Here is a 20576-nt window from a genome sequence, read left to right as displayed (position 1 = left end):
CCCTCGGTACAACGTCTAAATGTTTCTTGAACACTTCCAGGGATGGCAACTCCACCACCTCCATAGGACTCCCTTCCATCTCACTCTTAACAGAGAAGATAATATTACATGAAGATAATTATGCCTGCTTACAAGCCTATGACTAATAAATGCATGTGGGATTTATCAGTATACCTTGAAGTATAATACACATCTTACCTTGTACTGGGACATCTGTGCAACCAGATGCTCATCTCTTTCATAACTTTTTCTCTCAGAGGGTGGTCAGGCACTGGAACGGCCTGCCCAGGGAGGTGCTGTAGTCGCTGTCCCTGGCAGTGTTCAAGAGGTGTCTGGATGAAGCATGGTTTAGTAGCCTGTGGTAGCTATAGCTATTCCCTGTGATGGGAGGACAATTGCACTAGATGATCTTGTAATTCCTTTCCAACCTTGTGATTCTGTGATTCTATGGTTCCATGATAACAATGCAAACAGTTATTTTGAAGCAGATAGGTACATTATGGTAGAGTAGCATTCTATATTTTCAACTGTTTGTGTGGTGCACATCTACATTAACTTTGAGCACTGCACTTGATTAGAAGGTGGACATAAATCCAGATTTAAAATCAGATTTAGTCTTCTGTTTCTACTAGCTCATATTAGCTTTACCTGATGTTCATCTGTGTCATGTGATTATCTGTATTTATATCATCTGACTTTGTTTCAGTGGCATAGGCCATTACAATAGAAAATAAAGCACGATGTTTTTAGCTAGCAGTGCAAAAATAGCTCTAATATCTGTTGCATCTTCTTCACAAAATTATTTCACTGGGAAAGAGTTCATTTCAAGGACTATTGAATATTTTAACAATATAAAATGGATTAGGTAAATGCTAAGTTGCGAAGGGGGAATTCATACTCGGAAGAGTGCAATGTCCACTAAGGAGAAATGGAAGAAACCCCTTCATGTTCTGTTGATATGTTCTAAAGATAGTTACTTACCAAGTAATCCTTTATTCTGCTTTGGTGAAATTCAAAGCTTCTCATTGTTTCCATCATAAATTTGCACAGTTCATCCTCTGCTTGAGCATCTGAAAGTGCAGATACTTGAGGATTTGTTCTTTCTGGTGACGCCCATGAGCAGTAAAAATTTGGTACAATCATCAATCAGTTATTATCTAAAATACTCTGTAGGTGTCTCACAACCAATTGTAGTGTCAGACACAACACAAAAATAATGTCTTGTAATTCACTCACTGAACATACGCTTACCTTGAGGAATGGGCATACTTCCTTAATTTTAGTCATATGCCCTGCCTAGCAATCTCCTGTTCCTACTTCATGCACCTCTTTCTTCCACCCTGCCTTATATGCTCCAGACTGGCTTCTCTCATCTCAGTCTTGTACTTCATCCCCAAAGTATGTTGCTCCTGTAAATTTTGTAGATCTTTCAAGGCTTTCCTCCAAATTGCAATTTGATGCTTGATATGTTAAAAATTCATATATTCATCAAGGCTTGTGTCAACTCCACTAACACTCTGTGCCTATTGCTTTATTTCTCTATGTAGTTTTTCTTACCATTGATCATTTGATTTAACCTAGTTTAAACCCTGCTTGCATAGTGAGAACCACTCATGTAAGATGTGTAAGAGATTTATCTACTTATATATTCAAGTGGAAGAAGTGCATTGCATGACACAGTGATGGATATTTATACCCAAATAACTTAATAATTCTGTTTCTGCATCACTGCCATGCCTCTTCTCTAGAGCCTAAGGAACAGTGTTCAGCACACCTCTAAACCATCTCTGTTGACATAGTCATCAACTTTTCCTCTATTAATTTTTTGCAGAGATTTTTTGCCTCACCACAAGGGAGCTTTTTGGCATTAATCTCTCAGGGTCCTATCGTAGCCCTTTTGTCACAAAGATTATTTGCTTAAATGGGATTAAATGTTCCTATCTGTGACCTAAAGAAGTGCAGCTTTTCAGGAGGATCCACATGGATTTTATGTTCTATTACCTTTTTTGAAAGGGGAACTTAAATCTTTTAGCACAGTCCTTGTGGCAGGAAGAATAACAATCCTGGTGGTGAGTCAGAGCAGACGTTGGTGGCCATTGTCTTTTGCTGCTAAGCTCTGTAGTAAAAAAAGGATGTGACCTAACCATAGGTTTACAGCCAGGTGTGCCAGCAGCTTTGCTGGGTGTTGTCCTGATGTATGCCTTCCGTGGTCCTTTGGATTCTGTACTGCATGGTCAGCCTTTGCTATTAACTCTTGATCCTTCTCCTGATATCCAGACACATTTGTTGATTTGGTTGGTCCTGCCTTTGTCTGATCTAATGTCCAGCTGTAATATTTGTACTATCAGATTTTTGATGGTGGTGTTAACCCAGACACTGGTCCCAACTTACTGGTGACACCCTGAGTGCAACTACTACCATTTGGCCTGGTTGTCACCATGGCCTAACCTGACCTCACAGCCCCTTTCTGACCAGGCCTAGCCTAAAATAGAGCTCTGTTTGTCTTTGCAGTGTGATTTCTGGTGACACCAAAATTTTCCATCAGCTGTGAGGAATGACTGTAAGAGATAAGTCTCAAGCACACAAACTGAGTTGTTTATGATGATGTAGTAACAAACTGTTCTTAAGTTAGGAAGTGAGTTTTGCTGCCATTGAATGGAAGGCCGTGCTGATTCCCTCATATGTCTTTTCTGATGTTAATGTGGAGAACAGATAGGAGGAACTGAATCCCTCTTTTTTTTTTTTTTTTCTTTTTTTTTCTTTTTTTTTTTCTTTTTTTTTTCCATTAGTATCTGTTTGTTCTTTGCACATACATGAAAAGAGGATAATAACTTCCAGAATTTTCCTTTTCACTGATGTGGGATCACTACAGAATATGTTACAAACTGACTTGCACTTAGAGGCAAGGCGGTTCTTTATCCTAAAAGGAAGGTGCTTAGTTTTGCTTCTAGTTTTCTCCTTTTACTATTTTCTTTTATTTCAGAAAGTTTCTTAATTTCCACTTTCAATTCAAGTCATAATCATTAGACTTCAGCTCATTCTTGGTAAGTGGTATTTAACCTCTGATCTATTCTCTTCCATTGGTTTCCTCATAAATTGCTAACTCATAGAATCATTAAAGTTGGAAAAGACCTCTAAGATCGTCAAGTCCAATCCCAACCCATCCCCACCATGCCCATTAACCATGCCCCTCACTGACATATCTCCATGATTCTTGAACACCTGCAGAAACAGTGACTCCATCACATTCCTGGGCCACCTGTTCCAGTGCCTCACCACAATTTCCTAACATCCAACAAAATCATATAAGTATTCGGCTTAGGAAAATTGATTTACATATTTGCAAGATGGCACACAGATTTGTCAGTGCTGCGAGAAACTGAGTGAACAACCCATCTCATTACTCACACCAGAAAATGCTCCTTTCATGTAACTCAGGCACATTCCTATTATACAGCTTAGCAGTCAGGAAAGAAACTGTTTCATCTTATTTAGATGCAGTAGCTCTAAACTAAAAGCCTCAGAGCTCAAAATAAGCAGAGAAGCTCAGAAGCTCAGATTTGCTCAGTGATTGAACATAGTAACCTGCAGCATACCCACAAAGGTAGTTTTGCCTTCTCTTTCTTAGTGTAGATATTTTTTAAATTCATATTTTCAGTTTTCACTGTTTATTCTTCTGCCATCCTTTAATTATACTCTATTAGACATAAATAAATAAAAGAGTTCAGTGCCAGCCAAGAGAAGATTTTACTCTCTCTTTCCCTTCTCTCTTCTCCAAATTAATTTTTCCAATTAATCAGACCTATTTGTCATTTTAAAACTTATTTCCCTTCTGAGGCCACACCACAGTACTGAACTGCATTGCCATCACCTAAATTATTGTCACCATCTTCTCACAGTCTTGGCCGACTTACTGACATCTGTATGGCCCTGTATCTTGCCCTCCTGAATCTGGAGAGCTTGCTCACCAGGTGGGTCTCTGTAAGCTTTCCCAGCTCTGTTTTTAACTCTTTGGCTTATAACATGTGGGAGTATTGTCTGAGTTGTCATGAATTTTGGGATTTAGTTCCAGATAGTCAAAAGCATGTTTTCAACTGAACAAATCAAAGGAAGCAAAAAAGCTTCTTTCTGTCCTTATTCTTATTAAACTTCCCAGCAGGGTGGAAGATTAAAGAATGCACAGTCCAGATCCAGAAAGAATTCCTAATTTATGTTCTTTCTCCTTTATAAGATACAGAGCTTAATCCTTTCTTTAGAACTTCTTTCTTTTTTTGTCTTTCTTTTTTCTTCCTTTTTTTTTTTTTTTTTTTTTTTTGACAAAAAAAATAGGGCCTAATTGGAAAAAGCTGAGGGTGCTAAGCAGCCAAGAATAGAAAACATTTACTGAGCAGGGATTGCATTTTTTATGTTGGAAATTTGCATACGGATTACTTTTTGAGTAGAAAAGAAACATCCTCTGCCTGTTTGTAATTGTGATGGACTCCCACTGATTACAATGCAGGCAGTTTTGTCTTGTATTCCATCAGTCTTTTCTTGTATCTCTCTCTCAAAACATGAGGTGAATATTCTCCTTTGCTTTGCCATGAAAAGAGAGCTGAGTAAATGCTCTTTTTCACCTCTGCTCAGCAAAGGAGAAAGCTATGATTTTACATGATACTTAGAGTAAATCTGCACAATCCCACTGTTAATGCCCTGAAAGGTGCTGCGAAGCTATTCAGCTAGCAATACTTTGTTGAGGCACTATAATTATCATGGATTGTGGCCTAAGGATTAGAAAACTAATTCTTCATTCCTTTCATATCCCAAATGCCCACTGACTTGGGTGAAAATGATGCATATTCGAAGCATGCAGAATTGAGGCCTGGTTAGTATGACTGAACTGTGGGCTGACAGTAATATGCTCGTATATAAGGTTAAGACCTTTTGTTTAATTTATTATCAGTTGCTTGCATTTTTGCTGAATAGCAACTTACACTGAATTTTCTGTTTTGTAATTTTTCAGTAGCCGTGCATATATTAATCTAAACACTTTTCAATTGAGCATCAATTAATCTGCTTTAAAATCTGACACTGTGATATCCCATTTTGGAGTCAGTGAGAAATGTTGCTGCTGTTTATGAGCCTGTATTTTTGGTGAATACTTTATTTATGTATTAGGAAATGCAGTTAAGAGGTCTCTGACAGCAATAAAAAGATTCCTGTCACAGGCAGCAAATTTTCTCTTCCGAATTCAGAAAAAAAGCAATGGGAAAAATAATAAAATATATTGGAGGGTTTCACTGATACTGTGACATTTAAAATGTTATTAAAAGGAAAATGCTAAGTGTCTTGAAAGAAAAAAGCAAACTGTACCTTTCATTTGATTAAACCTGAGATTACTGTGCTGTAGTTTGGATATATTCTCAATCTAAAGGAAGTGGTTTTGAGAATATCGGTGTAATGTCTTCCGTTTTATTCAGCAATCAATCTTTTTGGATCTAATTTGTTTATTTTTCTGTGTGTGTGTATGAACAAATAGTTTGAAGGAGAACTTTTTCCCTCAAGACCCCAGCTTTAGTAATGCAAGGGTACTGTCTTGTATGTAATGAAATGTTGTACCTGCATAGTGATACTTTTCCTTAATACTATGTGGCTGAGACTGCAGCTCAGTTCCTTTTCCTGATAGTTTCCTGTATTCCTGATAAATATTTGTTTCCTGATAAAATACCTACATAAGTCAGCTGACAAAAAGAAGAAATTCCTCTAACAAAAACAGAGGACTTGCATCCAGTGTAAAGGATGTTGTTAGGTTTTCTCTCATAGGTCTAAAGAAACGAGCTGAAGAAGATTGGGAATTCTCTTCCTTGGGTTCAATGCTATGATAATGCATTTCCTTAAATTATTAATGAAAACATACTCTTTTTGTCAGAATACAGAGTTAAACATAAAAAAAAATCCTTAGTTTTGCCTTCCTGTTTTGCTTTTTTTTTTTTTCCAAATTGTTTTTGAGATCAATTGAGATCAATTGTTTCACAGATGTGCTTTTGTAAATTACTTGTAAAGAAATAAGTAAAACTAACTTCAAAAATATTTACAGTTATTACTCAATAATGTTTTCCTGCTTTCATGAATGTTTCTTGCTTCTGTCCTTTTGCCATTATGAACTTATTGTAATGAAAACTACATAGATCAAGCAGCTTGAACTTCTATTCTAATATCTGAAAAGAAGTTCAAAATATATTACCTCCCACAGAAGAGTGTTGAATGAATTCCAACATATGAAATTCGTGAAAAATTGTATTGTTTTTGCATAATAATTTTTCTTGGTTCTTGAAATGAAAAATTAAGTTGCCATACATCTCTATAAGACAGAGCTTAAACTTAAGAGTTTTGCCTTTTTCAAGATGTTATTTAGTGTATTTTTCAAACTACCCTTGAACCTTTAAATTCAAGTCAAGGCTTGGCCAGTTGTATTTCTTTCTCTTTGAGGTGTCTCATTATGCTTTCTATCTCAGGCACTTTAAGTGAAACATCACCTTACATAAACAAGCAACCAATTACATTATGCCTTATGCTTTTGCTTTAATAAAAACTCTCTGACCGGGACCCTTAATTAACATGAGTGTCAGTTTGTCAAAACTGAGTCATTCAAGCATTTTTCTTTCCAGGTCAACTTCTCTTAAGTCCATAATTTCTTGTGTTTATAGACATGTTCTACTGTATTCTACTGTCTTTTCTATTGCCAAATGCTGTACCTGTGAAAGGTCAAATGGACATCTCAGTGCTTATTTTGCTTCTGTCACTGATCTACATGGCTTTTTGAAATTTAGAAAAAATCCATAGGAAAATACATTTGGGCTCTGTAAATAGTGGAATTTACTAATAGACTAAATGCCAACTGGCATCTGGCCTTTTACTCATGTAGTTTGGGCTAGAAGGAACCCCTTTCATAGGTATGTAAACAGCTGTGCTAAGAGCTTTTACAATGTCAGCTGTGAGTTATGTACCACATATTTACCACTTACATATTTACCAGTATTCTCATGTATCTCAAAGATAATCTTATTGCTTTCCTGTCTTTAACATTTTCCTATCAGTAAATAATAGCAACTGAGCTATATGTTTTAAAACAACTGTAAAAATAACACTTTGATGGTATTTGTAAGACAGTTTGCATGCTTGCTTGTTTGAAGCTTTAGTTGCCAGTTTGTGCATTTGTGGATGCAAAGGGATGGGATACAGTGGGATAGGATAGAGCTGAAAGGAATATTCCTGTTCCTATGCATGGCTGTTTCTGTTAACTTTTTTTTTTTTTAATTTAAAATTGAGTGAATCTAATCTGAAATTGGGCAGAGAACTGGATGAAAAAATATCACCTAGACTCTTGTTTCTTTTCCACTTAGGTATGGCTTCAAAGGATTCCTGATCTTTAACTCCTTTCTTTTTTACTTCTAGTGAAACAGAAATCAAAATGTTGGTCTTTGTAAGATTCACAACAGCAAAATGCTCCTAGATAAGTCTTCCCCATGAGAATGTGATTTATATTCACTCAACTCTGCGTCTGAAAATCTATTATTTTGGCATATGTTTCTTAAAATACTTGCAGGGCTTTTTTTCCTTTTTTTTTCTTTTTTTTCTTTTTTTTTTTTTTTTAGTGGCTTGATGAAGGGATATTTGGGGTTGTTGGTTTTTTTTTTTTGAGTTAACCTGCAGAAAGAAGCATTCAGCTCCAGATGAATTCTACAAGGTTTAGCAAGTAGAACAAGTATAATTTAGTTGCCACTTGAATAGTGAACAGTTTTCGCATGATATCAACCTTGTGTTCAGAAAGCCTTGAGTGTAGATGGTGACCTCAGTTTTTAGAAGATCAAAAAAGATATTTTAGAAAAGAATAGAGAAGAAGAGAAAGAAAGTGGAAAGACCAGAAAACATCAGGATCGCTGTCTTCCAAAAGAAAGCAGTGGAAGAGTTTCCAAATTTTTTGTTCTTTTTCTAATTTTTTCTATTCCATGTGGCTTTTGAGTCTGTACCAACTGATGTGTTCAGTAATAGTTCATTTTAAAGGGGCATATAAAAATATTTACCTACTCTACAGTAACAGTAGAGTACAGTAACAGTAGCTTCTAATGCTGGAGTGTCCATGTTCACTAAAACTAATGCAAATACTAAAGAGACACATTTCCATGGTAAATGAGTCTCTGACGCCTTTATTTCAGAGGATAAAGAATATTCAGTGTTCATTGCTTCATTTAAGTTGAAGAGTGAAGATCTCTGAAATATTTGGCATGCTACATTGATCAAGAACACATAAAGAGCAATCTGTAATGAGAGCTCTCTGAGAAGAGAGTATTGTCTCTGGGCTACATGTTTGCCTCTTCCACCTTTACTGAAGTTTGGTGACATCTTTAATCCACTAGTTCTGTCCCGTCAGAACTGACATGCTGGTGTTCTCCGTGAATAGTGACCTCCCTGAAAAGCATATTTAAATTGGTTTTTATTGTTACTCCTTTTTGTTTACTTCTTTTTTTCTATTTATTTAATTGCATTTTTCACTTACAGCTGCAGTATGTAGCTTTTCTTCCTTAAAATATACCTAACTCGACAGATGTATGAGAAAACAGAAATCAGATGAAGATACAGTTTATTACTTGCCTATTCACACATACACACTCAAAAAAGATCTGTTCCTTAGACAGAATCTCTTTACATATGAGCAATATATAGAATACACACTTCCTTGTAATCGTATTAAGTATAGTAAGCCTTTTAGCTTACAGTAAGCACAAAGATAAAAAAACAATACACTTCAGGCTTACTCATGGTCTGAAATTGTATTTTTGTTTACAGTTATGCTTACAACATGCAAGATCTTAAAACTGTAGTGGAATTTGCCTGAAATACCTAAAGAGAATACCTGCAGTGGAACCAACTGACTTCAGCAAGCTTTGGACCAAATACTAATTGACTAGCTCGGCAAACAAGCATCAACTTACTATGCAATAAGCTATAATAGTGTTTATAATCTATGCAATACATATAAACATAGTCTGTCATTGTTTACTGGAACAAAAATTTCCAAGACGCTGTCATTTCATAGTGTTAACTGTTAAAGTAGAAATTAATCCCAGCCTTCACATGTCTCGAGTAAAATACAGACTTGGACATGCAGCTAGGTAATCACCATGTCACAAAATGTACTCCATTCAGATAGAAATGGTTGCATTATAATGTAGTGCTACTCTGGATGCAGTGTTCTTCCCCATTTAACTACCGTAAGGGTTGAAAGCATGAAATGAACCTGAGCTTTTTAAATCTCAGCTGCAGCCTTCAATGTCCTTGTTGGTGAGCACCTGATGTCATCATTTTGAATGAAGTCTGACACTAATTATGTGTCATTCACAAGATTGCCGGTCAGGAGAGTCTTGGTGAATAAAAAGCTATTTAAAAGGTTTTTATGTGAGGTCTTACTCTCAATTTTTTAAAAGCCCTCACATCTCTTGTAAAGTAGCACCCTGCTAATGCTGTTGAGGAAGGGAAATGCTTTTTAAAAGACTATTATTAATGTTTGAAATGCATTGTTCTTGTTTGGAAGCCATATAAAGAACAGCTTCTACATTTGATCTTGTGATGAACACAAATCTGGGGAAAGATACTTTGTCCTTGTCAGACCATCTGCCTTGGTGCTGACACAGAACCTTCCAGGTTAGCTTATCAAAATATTCAAAATTAATTGAAAAATTTACATAAAACATTAGTAATTCATTTTTTCCTTTTTCTGCTGATAAGTAATTTTAAAGCTCTGCAAGATTATGGAGCAATTCAAAGATTTGTTTTCTGGTCTTGTGTTGCAGATTACTTGTTCCTCTGTAGTTTTCAGGGATGCAATTCTCTCCATTTGCATGCACGTATCCTCATATGACAGCATTCAGAAAGGGCTTATTCATTTCATTCAGATCACTTTCTCCAAAGATTAGGATTTAAATTTTTTGTTTGCCATGAATATGGTCAGCTCATTAATATTACTCTAGAAAGTAAGTCAAGCAGCTAGTCAAACCAGACTCAAACACTTGCTGTTGCAAATGGGATCCAAGTGAAACCAGAATATCTGCACAAGGCCAAGACAACATTCTGTACTGTCTTCAAGCAGGCAGTCTCATACCATTTGCATCTTTCAGCACTTTCAGGTACGTTAGATTTTCTCAGTCTGTTCCCAAAGACTCAGTGAACCACAAGGAGCAGGCGGTAGTTCTTCACATTTACAGAGTTGCATTTCTGTTACAAGGACACTTTCTGTTTTTTCTCCTGCATCACTTAGAGGGAGCAAGCATTATCAAGCTTTTGCTTCTGCAGTCTGGAATGGAAGAAGGACAGTGCAGAAAACTAGCATGATGACATGGTGGACTTTGCGGAACGATTGCAATACAAAAGGTGTACTGTAAAACAGACAAATGAAAAGCAATACAAGCAGGAACAAAACATGAAACTTATATTTACACAATATAAAATTCAGCCTGGCTGACAGTGTGTCTGATTAGGAATTTAATATTACCAACTGTAATGAAAACCCTCTCTAAAATCTAATGACTGAAAAAGTGAGAAAAAAGAGGGTTAGATGTAGAAAAGTGATCTTACCTGAATGTCTAGCACTGGAAAAAGTATCTTTACTGAAATACCGATTCTCTACTTCATATCCAGTGTTAATCAGAGGTAGTTGAAAGGGGACCAGAGTAATTATCAGAGCTAAAAGAAAAAACCCCAAAACTGCATTTTTTTAAAAGAAAATACATCTATATGGTTATGTGCAATTAGTCATGGGCAGATGTGGGTGAGCCATGGATTAACTGGCAGTTGTAAAGTATGGCTATGTAGTTTCTTTTGTACTGATTTTAGAATATTTTCTAAGAGTATTTTTCCCAAAATAAAAGTATTAATATATATCTTGGGTTTTATTGACTTTTTTTGAGGGTCTTACAAATTATTAACAGTAATTAACAGTAATGGCAATTGTGATCAGAATTAGGGCAGTCTTTTTCTACCTATGCTTTTGAAAACATACATGCACTGAATAAAGCATAATAAAAGGTATGTATACATTATTCTAGAAAAGAATAAGTGAAAAATAGCCTGTTTCTTTTCAAGTATGAGTAAAAGGAACAGGAGAAATTTTGCGTTAATGAATTACTATTCTTACAGGCATCCAAAAACTTCAAACTAGATTTAGACATTGCTCAGTAGAATGTGCAACAGTTGAAACTGGTGGAACTGATCTTATTTAGTAGAATTGTAAAAACTTAATTTGTAACAATCATAACTATTTAAGTCTAATTGAAATGAAGTCTATACAAAATTACTGATTTCAAACAGAACAGATGGTTTTTAGTATTCTTAAGGATGAAGTTTACTATGGGAGCATGACAGGTGAAGAACTGTTTTGGGGTTTTTTTGGTCACATAAGCTTAGGTTTCTCCGCAGATGTAGAACTTGATTAAGTGTAGAAATACTGCCACATGATTATTGGTTACCCATAGGGATTAGATATCAATTTTATGGGCTCTAGTGATTAACTCATTATTTTTATACCTCATACAAATACTTACAGCAGAAGCGTAAAGAAATATTTCAGAAGTCATTATAATACCACTGAGGTTGATGATCTCTGTTCAAGCAAATAGGTGTAAGGTGATTACACAGAGATTTATGACTTCTTTCTTCACTTCTCTCAACAGCATCAATAAAGCAGAGGAGACTGACATTTTCCTTTCTGGGTTTTGTTGTTGATGTGTATGTTAGGTGATACTGACAGATGCCTCTGTTCAGCCAAAGCCTGAGCTGAGATAATGGTGGCTAGCTCTGGGCACAGTGACGATCCTTCCAGAGAGGCTAGGTGGTGTTGAGATCTGAGCTGACTGGTGACTTTGGGCCTCATTGGCACTTTGTAAATTAGTAGTACAATGTTGTTTCCTAATTCAACCATATGCTAGGGAGATAAATACACTCTTATGTTCTCAGTGGTTTCAACTTAGCTGCAATGCCAGGCTTTCCTCCCTTCCACAGAGGTGTCCAGCCATAGCAGACTAGAGATCCCTGCAAGTCCAGTCACTTTTCTGTTCAGTGTTTGCTGTTACAGTTTGTTGTGTTTGCCTTTCCTTCCAACCATTTGTCTTTGTCTTTTCTAGTTTGAAGGCTGCAAGAAGGCCTTTTCCAGGCTAGAAAATCTCAAGATTCACTTAAGGAGTCACACAGGTGAAAAGCCATATCTTTGTCAGCACCCCAGCTGCCAGAAGGCCTTCAGCAACTCCAGCGACCGTGCCAAGCACCAGAGGACACACCTGGACACTGTAAGGAAGTGGAAATAGCATTGTAGATGCCTGTGCATTAGACTCTGTGCTCTTTTCTGCTAGCTTGGTGGTAGCAGGTAGCTAATAGCCATAGAGATAGGAGAAAGTCCTGCTAGGGCTTTTCAAGTTGATTAAAAAAGCCATAGCTCCATGGGCTTTATTGAAGGAAGAGGGAATGGCTTCCTCCCTCATAAGTGAGATGTAGGAAACCTGAGGTCAGTATTGAAAGACGCCATCTGTGATAATAACTGGTATAAATAACTCCGACAAAAACTCCATTGAATGTTAGAGGCTGGAGCACACCAGAAAGACAACAGAGGAAGAATTTTCTGAATCTAAAATTTTCATACCATAAATTGTTGCTTGTGAATTTGATTCACAGCCAAGATTTGTTTAATAAATCTTTTGTTTCACAACAAAAAAAGATCAGGTTTCATCAGTGACAAGCGGTTTCCAATGGGCAGAAGTCCAGAAGAATGAGAACAATGCCATTTCAAATAAACAGGCTGTCACAAAACTTAAATGATAGTTTTTGGAAAGTTGATAGTATGGTTGATGTGTTGATCAATTGCACAAGCGTGCTCTCAAAAATGCTTTACAAAATGGCTGAATTGCGAAATAGCTAGTTTTAGCATTCAGTATATTCTGCTCATCCAGTACTCTTTTTTGTGGGTCCAGCAATTCTTTAGAGAAGACAGGTTAAAACAGGCAGAAGGAGGGAGTTGTTAAGATGTTTGTTAATCTAGTGATTTAGATTATTTGGGCTTTATGTCTTTTTAGAAAACTGTGAAGGTATTACAGAACTGGCATCAATCTGAATTAGTGTTGTTAGAAAAAATGAGCCTAAGGTCCTTGTCTTATACTTCACAATAAAACATGTATTTTTAATACTTTATTATTCAGTGTTTGCGCTGCAAAAAAACACTGGTTTTTTCTTGCTCTCTATGTAATATAGTAAGCTAACACTTTTTCTTGTTCTTTTTTTCTGAAGCGGATTCTTCTATAATCCTAAACAGTCTATCTGGGCCTTTACTGCAATTTCTTTACCTGATACACTAAAGAATGTAATTACTGATTAAGTCAAAGATTGCTCTGAGGGTGGAAGAATTGTGAGTATACCTAACAATATTCATTGTAATGATTCAAAAAAAAAAAAAAAAAAAGGTAATAATGAAAGATGCCATAGTGAATGCTTTTCCTTTGGTTTTTCTTCCATATTAAACTTACTTTCCTCCTTTCCCTTTCTAATAAATTTCTGAGCCTTGAGCTTCTAATAACGCGCGACATTTTGTTTTGTAGTAATGTGATTTGCAGGCTCAAAAGGGATTACCATGAGTTAAAATAATCCGCAATTTAACGCCTGCTTGTTTATACCTTTTTTTTTTTTTTTTTTTTTGACTTAGAAACCTTATGCATGTCAGATTCCAGGATGTACTAAACGATACACAGATCCAAGCTCCCTGAGAAAACATGTGAAAGCACATTCTTCCAAAGACCAGCAAGTTAGGAAAAAGGTAAATTTTCTATTGTGTTAGCAGGTACAAATATTATATGGAGAAGTCAGTATTCTAATATTAGATGTGTAATTCATATTAAGTGCCTTCACTGATTTCACACTGTTGATGAGAAAAACCATTAATGGAAGGTAATAAAATTATCATTCTTATATAGATCGTAATTTTTTGTTTGACTTTATGAGGCTGTCTTCTTTAGTACTCTTTATTTGCTGATATGATGATTTATTAGTAAACCTACATAATGAGCAAAATTTAAAGTGATTTTTGAGAAGAGAATTTTTTGTTGTTATTGTTGTGACATCTGACTACTATATAATGTTCTGAAATCCAAGCCCATCTCAAATGGAAAGATGGATTTTCAGGATGGATGGGCAGTGTGTGATTCAAGCTGTAAAGACACGTCCAAATAAGAAGACATTTCACAACACTAGATCCCTTTGAATGTCAGCTCTGAGTCAACAGTTATTTGTATGCAGAAGTGTGTCTTTGAAGAGCTGAGCTCTGACCTAAGGGAATGATGTGGATTTTTTCTGAGCATTTTTTTTTTAATGTTACATTAATCACTGGCATTATTTCATTAGTTTAGATCACGGCGGAAAAGAAATATAAGCTCTCATTTTAAAGGAAAGTAATTGGATATTAGGAAGAATTTCTTCTCAGAAACAGTGGTTAGAAGTCACTGTCCCTGGATGTGTTCAGGGAGAGGGTAGATAAAGTACTTAGAGACGTGGCTTAATGGGCAATATTGGTGATAGGTGGACAGTTGGGCTGGACTGGATGATCACAGAATCACTAAATTGCAGGGTTTGGAAGGGACCTCAAGAGACAATTGAGTCCAATCTCCCTCCTAAAGCATTTACTCTATAATATGTCACACAGGTAGGTGTCCAGATGGCTCTTTGAAGTATTTGTAGGAGGAGACTCCATAACCTCTCTGTGCAACCTGTTTCAGTACTCTGTCACCCTTACCATAAGGAGGGTGACAGTGATTCCCATCTTAGGGATCTTTTCCAACCTTAATAATTCCATAATTCTATGGTTCTATAATTCTGTCATCCTGATAACAATGTAACTTGTGTGAATTGGTATAGAAATAGATAAATCTTTGAGATATTACCCTATATAAAAAGAGTTCTCATTTAAAAATTTTAAACTTAATGTATAGCTTTTCATGGTGAGTAGCAAAATGTGTTGTTTTGCACAGCATAGGAAAAGGAAGAGGATAGTCTTAAAAGCTGCAGCATGCAAATCTGAGTAGTAAATTTTGATTAAATTGTTTGTTCTGACCAAAAGCAAGACCTGGCAGTAGAGATCTTAATATCAGCTTGTGAGGAACTGTCCTGTAGTATTAACAATTAGAGGCCTCTGAACTTAGGAGTGCCCACTCTTAAATTGGAGACTGGGTAACCATGCACTTGTTCATGTGTGTGCTGACTACAGGCAGGACTGCTGAAGCTGGTCTTTGAGCACTGCCCTGCCATTCCCAGGAGGACAGCACAGCTGTCCAGCCACTGGCTGTTACAGATTTCACAGGCAGATAAAGTAAGTGACAAGCAAGACTGCATTGTAAGAAATTTGTGTGAAATAAAATTGTCATAATGGGCCTGAATACAAATGATCATAGAATGGGTTGAGTTGGAAGACACCATAAAGATCATCTACTTTCAATCACTTTTTAGTGGATAGGATTGGCACCCATCAGATCAGGCTGCCCAGGGCCTCATCCAGCCTGGCCTTGATCACCTCCTTGATTCCATTCCAGGAATTAAACATACACAGCTTCTCTGGGCAACCTCTTCCAGCACATAACTACCCTAACATCTAACCTAAATCTCCCCTCTTTTAGTTTAAAACCATTCCCTTTTGTCCTATCAGACAATTTATTAAGGACTTTCCAACTTTCTATAAGCTCTCTTTAAGTACTTGAAGGCTGCAATGAGGTCTCTCTGGAGCCTTCTTTTCTTCAGACTGGGCAAGTCCAGCTCCCTCATCCTTTGTAGGAGAGATGTTCCAGCCCCCTGATTATCTCTGTGGCCCTCTCTGGACCCTTTCCAACAAGTCCACAGCTGAGGACCCCAGACCTGGACACAGTATAGCAGATAGGGTCTTACAAGGGGAGAATAAAGAGAGAGGATCTCCTCCCCCTCCTTGCTGATCACTCCTGATGCATCCCAGGATACCTCTGGCCTTTTGATTTGCAAGCAGCCACTTCTGGTTCACGTCAAGCTTTTCATCCACCAGGATCCCCAAATCCTCATTATATTGTTATTTTAACTGAAAGTAAAATAGTATGTTATCTCCTGTCTTTGATGATGTCTGTTTTCAACATTTTGTGGAATTTTCCTTCTAATGTTTCAATCGCTATGTGTTTTTGTTAATTTACCATTCTCTTTTTGTGCCAAACAGATTAAGTCTGGACCTTTCTACTCCTTGCTTCGATCTCTGTGGTCACATTTTAGCCTTAAAATTGCTTATTTTTACAGCCCTCTTTGATAAGTGTGTATCTCTGCCATTGGTCACCTGAGATACGTTAATATATGGAAAGGCAAATGAGCCAAACCTACAAAAAGAAAACAAAAAAACCCAAAGAATAAACTACATGGCGTCAATCAAGCCAGATACTTGAAGTGTGAATAAAGTTTGCCATGTATAATGTTTACAAGGTGCAGTTACTGGACCATTGAGAACTTATAATTACTAACTCATATCATACTTAGGCATTTAGAATATTTTCTGGCAGTAATAATAATAAAAAAGTAAGAAACAATAAACCTTTTTAGGCAGAATTAAGATTATTTATGATTTTAATTAAAAGTGAAAATTGGCTTAGTGTCAGAAGAGTCTTTAAAAAATGTGAATTCATCAAAAATAACCATAAAAATTCCAACGTGATAAAGGCACTGTGAAATAATAGTTCCAACCCTGGGATCTATTCTGTTGAAAACAAGGAAACCCTTTGCTGTCACACCTCGTTAGTCATGGATTCATTTAATATATTGTGCCTGAGTGCTTTTTAATCCTGCTTATAACCTCCCCCAACACACTAGGTGACATTATTTTGGTGTTTTACGTTGTTGGCTCTCCAAGACTCTGTGAAAATGTGTCTTTGATGTTGCATAGTCTTAAAATAGCAGGATAAAGTATGTTCACAACAGAAGAGACAGCTGCTTGCTGTACAAAACTCCAGTTACGTAGTTTATAGCCCAGATTTTCTCAATCTGTCTTCAAAGCTTCGACCCTTTCCTTGTTCTCTTAAGACCTGACCAAATGATGCAGTGTGATACAGATCAATATATATCTTTGCATTATTTTAAGCAGGACATGTTTATGACTTTCCATGTAAGGCAAAAATGTCTTTTCTGCAACTCTTGTAAGGCAGCTGCTGTTTCCCTTCTTTTCCCAAACTGTGATTTCTAGCCATGCACTGAGTTTATTCATCAGTGAGTTTCTCCCGCTAGTGGTATGAAATCATATACCCTGAGAAGATTCCGGCACAAATACATTTAACTTGTGCATTTTAGTAGATAGTACAGTAAGCTTCCATTTACTAAAGGACATCAGTTAAATGAAAGGAGACATCATCTCTACTTAAGAAAAAAAAAGTGTAATTTGTAAAATTATTTATAAACCTGAGGACATGTAAAACCTGAGGACATATAAATACCAGGAATAGATGCTTAAAATGTCTGGGAAAGCACTCTAAGTATAATCACAGAATTGCAGAATTGTAGTCACTGATATGGACCTTTCAAGATCAAGTCCTTACCCCCCTGCTGAAACAGGTTCCAAGAGTAGGTTGAACAGGTAAGCAATCCAGTAGGCTTTGGATATTTCCGTAGAAGGTGACTTCATAACCTCTCTGGACAGTTTGTCCCAATGCTCTATCACCCTCAAAGGAACAAAATTTCCATCTGTACCAGTTTGGGTTTGTTACCTTTTGTCAGCACTCTTTTCAGCATCACTGAAAAGACTGTAGCCCCATCTACTTGACACTTGTCCTTTAGATACTTATAAGCATTGATAAGATCCCCTTTCAGTCTTCCCCAGAATAAACAGACTGTTCTCTCAGCCTTTCCTAGCAAGGAAGATGCTGAAGGCCCCTAATCATCTTTGTGGCCCTTCACTGAACTCCTTCTAAGAGATCCCTGGCTTTCTTGAACTGAGGAGCCCAGAACTAAACACAGTACTCCAGATGTGGCCTCACCAGAGCAGAGTAGCGTGGGAGGATCACCTCCCTCGACCTGCTGGACATGCCCTTTTTAATACACCCCAGGATACCATTGGCCTTTTTGGCCCCAAGGGCACACTGCTGACTCATGACCAGCATATTGTCCATCAAGACTCCCTGGTCCTTCTCCACAGAACTTTTCTCCAGAAGATCATCTCCTAACCAGTACTAATGCACGTGGTTATTCCTCCCCAGATGTAGGACTCTACACTTGCCCTTGTAGAACCTCATCAGATTCGTCTCCACCTTATCTCCAGTCATCCAGGTCTTGTTGAAGGGCAGCACAGCCTTTTGGTGTGTCAGCCACTCCTCTCAGCTTTGTATAATCAGCAAACTTGCTAGGGTGCACTCTATCACTTCATATAGGCCATTGATCAAGATTTGAACAGGAACGGTCTCAGCACCAACCCCTGGGGATCACCACTAGTTACAGACCTTCAAATAGACTATGCTACTGATCACAATCTTCTGAGCTCCACCTGTCAGCCAGTTCTCAACCCACCCCAGTAATCTGTGTGCACAATACTCAGTCCCTACTCTAAAAATATTTCGTTGAATTAAAAAGCAGTACTTCTTATTTTAAAAATGTAAAAAATGCTGACTTTGTCTGGAGTTCATCTTCTCTTGCAGAAGACCGAAGAAGCTCTTACAACAGAGTGAAAGAGTGTCAGTCAGTGGCAGAAAACTAGACAGCACTCAGAATGAGAGCTAAAGGAATACTGCTACGAATGTGAATGTACAGCATGGCCCTGGGCTACAAACAATTTAAAAATATGTCCTCTTAGTAATTTTCTGCTTTCAACTTTGGAAGAAAAAGAAACTTAAAAGATTTTTTTTTTTTTTAATTGAATAGTTACCATGTAGATCTTGTTATCAGTAGAATATACTGGAAGCCAAAGGCCATGTGAGTTTTAAAAGGATTAAGGTATTTCTGTAGATAATGAGAGTACCTGTGGCTCATAGAATCACAGAATCACAGTCATAGATTCACAAGGTTGGAAACAACCTGCAAGATCATCTAGTCCAACCATCCTCCCATTACCATTGCTACCACAAGTCTCTAAACCGTATCTCATAGTTCCTCATCCAGACGCCTCTTGAACACTGCCAGGGATGGCGACTCCACCACCTCCCTGGGCAGCCATTCCAGTGCCTGACCACTCCCTAAGAGAAAAAGTTCTTCCTTATGTCTAACCTAAGCTTCCCCTGGTACAACTTGTGGCCATTTCCTCAGGTCCTGTTTGTTGCCTGGGAGAAGAGGCCAGACCCCTCCTCATCACAGCCTCCCTTCAGGAAGTTGTAGAGTGCAGTGAGGTCTCCCCTGAGCCTCCTTTTTTCCAGACTAAACAATCCCAGCTCCCTTAGCTACTCCTCATAAGACTTGTGCTCCAGACCCCTCATCAGTTTCATTTCCCTTCTCTGGACACATTCCAGGGACTGTGTCTTTTTTGTAGTGAGGGGCCCAAAACTGAACACAGTTCAGTTCAACACAAGGTACAGTCTCACCAGTGCTGAGTGCAGGGGGATGATCACCTCCCTGCTCCTGCTGGCCACACTATTTCTAATGCAGGCCAGGATGCCGTTGGCCCTCTTGGCCACCCGGGCACACTGTGGCTCATGTTCAGCCAAGCATCAAACAACACCCCCAGGTCCCTTTCCTCTTCACAGTCATCTAGCCACTCATCCCCAAGCCTATAGCACTGCATCTCCTGGACACCATGCACATGCCATGTGATCTCACCCAAGATGATTTGCTTCATAACTTTCCCTGGTACCAAGGTCAGGCTGACAGGCCTGTAGTTCTCTGGATGCTCTTTGTGGCCCTTCTTGTAGATGACAGTCACATCGGCAAGCTTCCAATCCTCTGGGACCTCCCCAAATAATCAGGAACGCTGATAGATGGCACGAGCGGCTCAGCAACCACCCCCGCCAGCTCCCTCAGAGGCTTAGGATGAAGCCCATCTGGTCCCATGGACTTGTCCAGATGGAGGAGGAGCTGTTTGTCTCCAACTGAATCACCGGGGGTGTATTCTGCATTCCATCCCAGACTTCCAGATCAGGGCATAAAGTGCCCTGAGAATAACTGATCTGCCTATTAAAGGCAGATGTAAAGAAGGCATTGAGGACCTTAGCCTTCTCCATATCCTCAGTGGTCACATTCCCCACTGTATCATGTAAATGATGGAAATTCTTCCTGGTTCTAAAGGCAGGTTTAAAAAATAAACACAAGATTTGCAAGGTATATCATGCTTCAAGTCAACATCAAGCAAAATAAATTAGGGAAAAGCTTGATTATTTTGTGCAGCTAATTCAGTCTTCGTTATTCTAGAACGCTAGCCCACCATTGAACACTGTACATAACTTAAAGCAGTCTGAGTGGATCTTAAGTTTGATTTGGAAGAAATATATACTTCTAAATTGCTATTTTAAAATAACCTTCAGGCTTCCTCAATTAATGTATTTTCCTGCCTTTTTAGGTTTCTCATTCTATTTTTTGTAACCCTTTTCTTTTTA

The 20576-nt window shown here is 37.7% G+C and overlaps 1 protein-coding gene across 8 annotated transcripts in view; it reads left to right on the top strand.

Moving 5' to 3' along the window:
* Nucleotides 1-20576, top strand: part of GLIS3 (GLIS family zinc finger 3) — a 158050-nt gene that overhangs the window by 102023 nt on the left and 35451 nt on the right. For all 8 annotated transcript variants that reach the window (XM_048931510.1, XM_048931506.1, XM_048931511.1 and 5 more), the window contains 2 exons: nt 12156-12317; nt 13721-13831. In XM_048931510.1, the coding sequence (XP_048787467.1) occupies nt 12156-12317; nt 13721-13831 (273 nt within the window). The remainder of the gene's footprint in view (nt 1-12155; nt 12318-13720; nt 13832-20576) is intronic.

The sequence above is a fragment of the Lagopus muta genome, chromosome Z, assembly GCF_023343835.1.
Source record: "Lagopus muta isolate bLagMut1 chromosome Z, bLagMut1 primary, whole genome shotgun sequence".
NCBI classification, from domain to species: Eukaryota; Metazoa; Chordata; class Aves; order Galliformes; family Phasianidae; genus Lagopus; species Lagopus muta.
This window is presented reverse-complemented; position numbering and strand designations above follow the sequence as displayed.